At 37.7% G+C, this 3,587-nt stretch overlaps 1 protein-coding gene across 1 annotated transcript in view; it reads right to left on the bottom strand.

Annotated features, from left to right (window-relative positions):
• Nucleotides 1–3,422: 3,422 nt before the first annotated feature.
• LOC109584641 (uncharacterized) overlaps nucleotides 3,423–3,587 on the bottom strand; it is a 5,806-nt gene continuing 5,641 nt past the window's right edge. The window contains exon 5 of the mRNA XM_020000451.1: nucleotides 3,423–3,581. Coding sequence (XP_019856010.1) covers nucleotides 3,423–3,581 — 159 coding nt within the window. The remainder of the gene's footprint in view (nucleotides 3,582–3,587) is intronic.

The following is a 3,587-nucleotide window of genomic DNA, read 5'->3' as shown; positions in this document are numbered from 1 at the left end:
GAGATTAAGATTGTGAAAAAATTTTGGACAGACAAAAATTAGGAGCTATACAGTACTGTATTCGGTATATGTACATGTATGTATGTTAAATTATGGTCCATTTTCTCTCATAATGATATTCATAAAGTGTGTATAGTGTACTATGAATTCCTGATGTGTGGCCGGGTATCAATGAATCTAATTAACTGATCACAAGATGTCGTTAGAGGACAAGTGTTGGGATGCGTTTGAGAGAGGAGATCATAAAGAAGCTGTTCGCTTGCTAGCATTAGTGAAGGAACCGAATAAAATTAAAAGGAGATATAGTGTGTGGGATAATATTAGTTTACTTCATTTGTCTTCAAGGAATGGCTGGTTAGATGTTACAAAAGATCTCATCACTAAATATCACTGTGACCCACACGAAAGAGATGGTTGGGGTAGGACTTGTCTTCATTGGGCTGCACTAGGTTATCATGTTGATGTGATGAGATATCTCATTGATGAGTGTCACTGTGATCCAATGGTTCCTAATAAGTATGGATATACTGTTCTTCACAGTGTAGCTGAGAATGGATCACTTGATTTCATGAAGTACTTGATCGATCATCATCACTGTGATCCAATGGCTACTAACAATAGAGGTGAGACTGTTCTTCACCGTGCTGCTGGACACATTGATAGTGTAAAGTATCTCATTAATGAGTGTCACTGTGATCCAATGGCTACTGACTCTAACAGCAGGACAATTCTTCATGCAGCAGCTTTTAGGAACTCACCTGATGTAATCAAATATCTAATCAATGAGTGTCACTGTGATCCAATGGCTGTTAACATGAGCGGGTGGACACCTCTTCATGATGCTGCTTATTGTGGTCATTCTACAGCTGTTGAATATTTACTATCAACTGGTAAATGTGATCCATTGGCTAAAGACTATGATGGGAGAACACCATTTGAACTAGCGGAGAGAGGTAACACTGATACTCTTTCTGTCTTAAAGAAGTTTGGTGGTATAAAATCATCTCATCCAATTGATTCTTATGTTAACGTCCTCCTTGTGGGTAATCCTGGAGCTGGTAAAAGTACTCTTAGTCATGTCATCAATGACACAGCTACTGGTCCTATTGCTCTGGGCTCCTTTAGAAATGTTGGAGGGGTAGTGCCCTGTACTGCTGGCATCATTCCTTATAAACTACAACACAAGACACTGGGTAACATCATTCTTCATGATTTCGCTGGTCATTCAGAATACTACTCCAGTCACAGTGCTGTCATTGAGAATCTCTTACAAGGTTCTGGTGGTGTGTTCCTCATAGTAGTCAATATATTGGAGAAGGAACCAGTCAAACAGCTTCATCAGTGGCTAACAGTTGTCACAAATGAAGCACACAAAGCTCTTAATCAATGCCATGTTATTGTAATAGTCAGTCATGTGGATGAGATATTTAATCCTTTTGAAAGGAGAAGGAGAAAGGAAGAAATACAGGAGACTATTGTAAGGGAAAAGTGTGATAGTGTCTTCTTAGATTGTCGTAAGCTTGGTGGGAATGATGTGGATTCCTTCTTTAATAAGTTGTGTAGTGCCTGTGAGTCGATTCGTAGTACAAGTGGAAGGAATTTGAGTCTTTATTGTCACATGATGTATGGTCTACTGGAGGAAAGGAAAGAGAATATACTCACCCTCTCTCATGTAATGTCTGTTGGTAAGGACAATGATGATTACTTTATACCAGATAAGAGAGAAGACGTCTTGGATGTTCTTCATTCGTTGCACTCAACTGGTTTGATCAGTGTTCTTAAAAGTGAAGACAAGGTATGGGTTGTTGTGAATAAGGGTATACTACTAACTGAGGTGGATGGGATTCTCTTTGCTCCAGAGACATTCAAAGAACACGTTGACATTGCTAGCAATACTTGTATTGTTAGTGTGTCTGGTCTGACTAGACTCTTCCCTAAATATGATCCTGACATGTTGATTCGTTTTCTGAAGAAGATGGAACTCTGTGAAGAAATTAGTCCATCTTTCCTAAGAATGACAAACCTCCATCAGTTAGCAGTGGAAGAGGAGGAGCAGGGAGGGACAGAAAGAAGAGGAGAAAGGTTGTTGCACTTTCCATGTCTTTTGTCTACTGATAGACCTGATGAGATGACTAGTCAAGTGTACCAGTTCGGTTGGTGTCTACAGTGTACTAGTAAACATCATTTCTTTCCTCCTCGATACTTCCACGTCCTCTCATTACGTCTTGCTTACAAAATGGCTCAGCCTCAAGAAGATAAGTTAAAGCGACGTTGTACGTTTTGGAAGAACGGACTTTATTGGTTTAATGGTCATGGAGTAGGATCACTGGTAGAGATTGTGGACGAGAGCCAGTGTGTACTAGTAATGATGTCCTGTGAGAAAGGTTACAGTGACAATATGGTGTCTCTAAGAAGAGATGTGATAGGAGAGGTAATGAGTGTTTATAAGGAATCCTGTCCCAGTCTAGAGGTAAAAGAGTTAGTTATTGATCCTAAAGAGCTAGCCTATCTTGTGAATACACCAAGAGAAAGGACAGTGTATAGTGTAAAAGCTGTGATGTCTGCTATTGTCAAGAGAGAAGAGTTTCTAGTAAAAACTAATGGTACCAAAGGTGAAAAGGTGAAGGAGATCCTAGCTGATGAATCATTATCAGATATTAGTAACCTGTCACTATTAGGAGGACGTGATATTAAGGTAAGAATTAACACACACAAACTGTTTGATACATTAATACAAGCACTAATAATCAAAAGGTCATATCTTTATTTCTTATCAAAGTTACTCAGTCTTTGTCATAATTGTGGGTTGTCATTGTGTGGCTTTTACTACTAATAATATATACTTGTACATCTGTTAAACTCACCTTTCAGCAATACACTACTGATGTATACAGTGACAAATATCAGTTATTATTATTATTATTGTATAGGAAGTGATTGAAATAACTGAAGAATTCAAGACACCATTGACTCCAATAAAGCTAGGTATATTATAATATGTACTATCACAATTGTCAAGTAGTGGGAGTGTAGACTGTACAGTGTATATACACATTATTAATTATTATTTTTATAGATATTAAAGATCTTGACATTGTCATTGAAGAGCTAACAATACTCAGTCAATTGGATTGTACTAAATGGTATCAGTTTGGACTTCATTTAGGATTATATGATCCAACACTAAATGCTATAAAGAAGGATCATGGAGAATGTAAGCCATGTCTGATACAGTGTATGTCTGCCTGGTTAAGAGGAGAAGATAAAGTGAGAGAGAAAGGAGGTCCCAGTTGGTCATCATTAGCTACAGCACTGGATACAATAGAAGAGAAACCTATTGCTAGTTACATTAGAAATAAATATTGTCCATCAAATAGTTCATTGACTAGTTTAAATGTTTAATTGTTTTATTTCTTATTCTATTATTTAATGATAATTACATGAAGTGAGCTAGCCAAAGCAAGCCCTACTAAAGGCCTTTCTACACTTGAACTGGTTCCAGAGGTCAGCTCATCAATGCCATCAATTGATTCCACACTATCATCAGGATCATGTACATTTTGATAGCATTTCTGATCCAGCTGCCA

The sequence above is a fragment of the Amphimedon queenslandica genome, unplaced genomic scaffold (assembly GCF_000090795.2).
Source record: "Amphimedon queenslandica unplaced genomic scaffold, v1.1 AMPQUscaffold_13185, whole genome shotgun sequence".
Taxonomy (NCBI): Eukaryota; Metazoa; Porifera; class Demospongiae; order Haplosclerida; family Niphatidae; genus Amphimedon; species Amphimedon queenslandica.
Note: the sequence above shows the minus strand (reverse complement) of the source record. Positions and strands in the feature narration are given on the sequence as shown.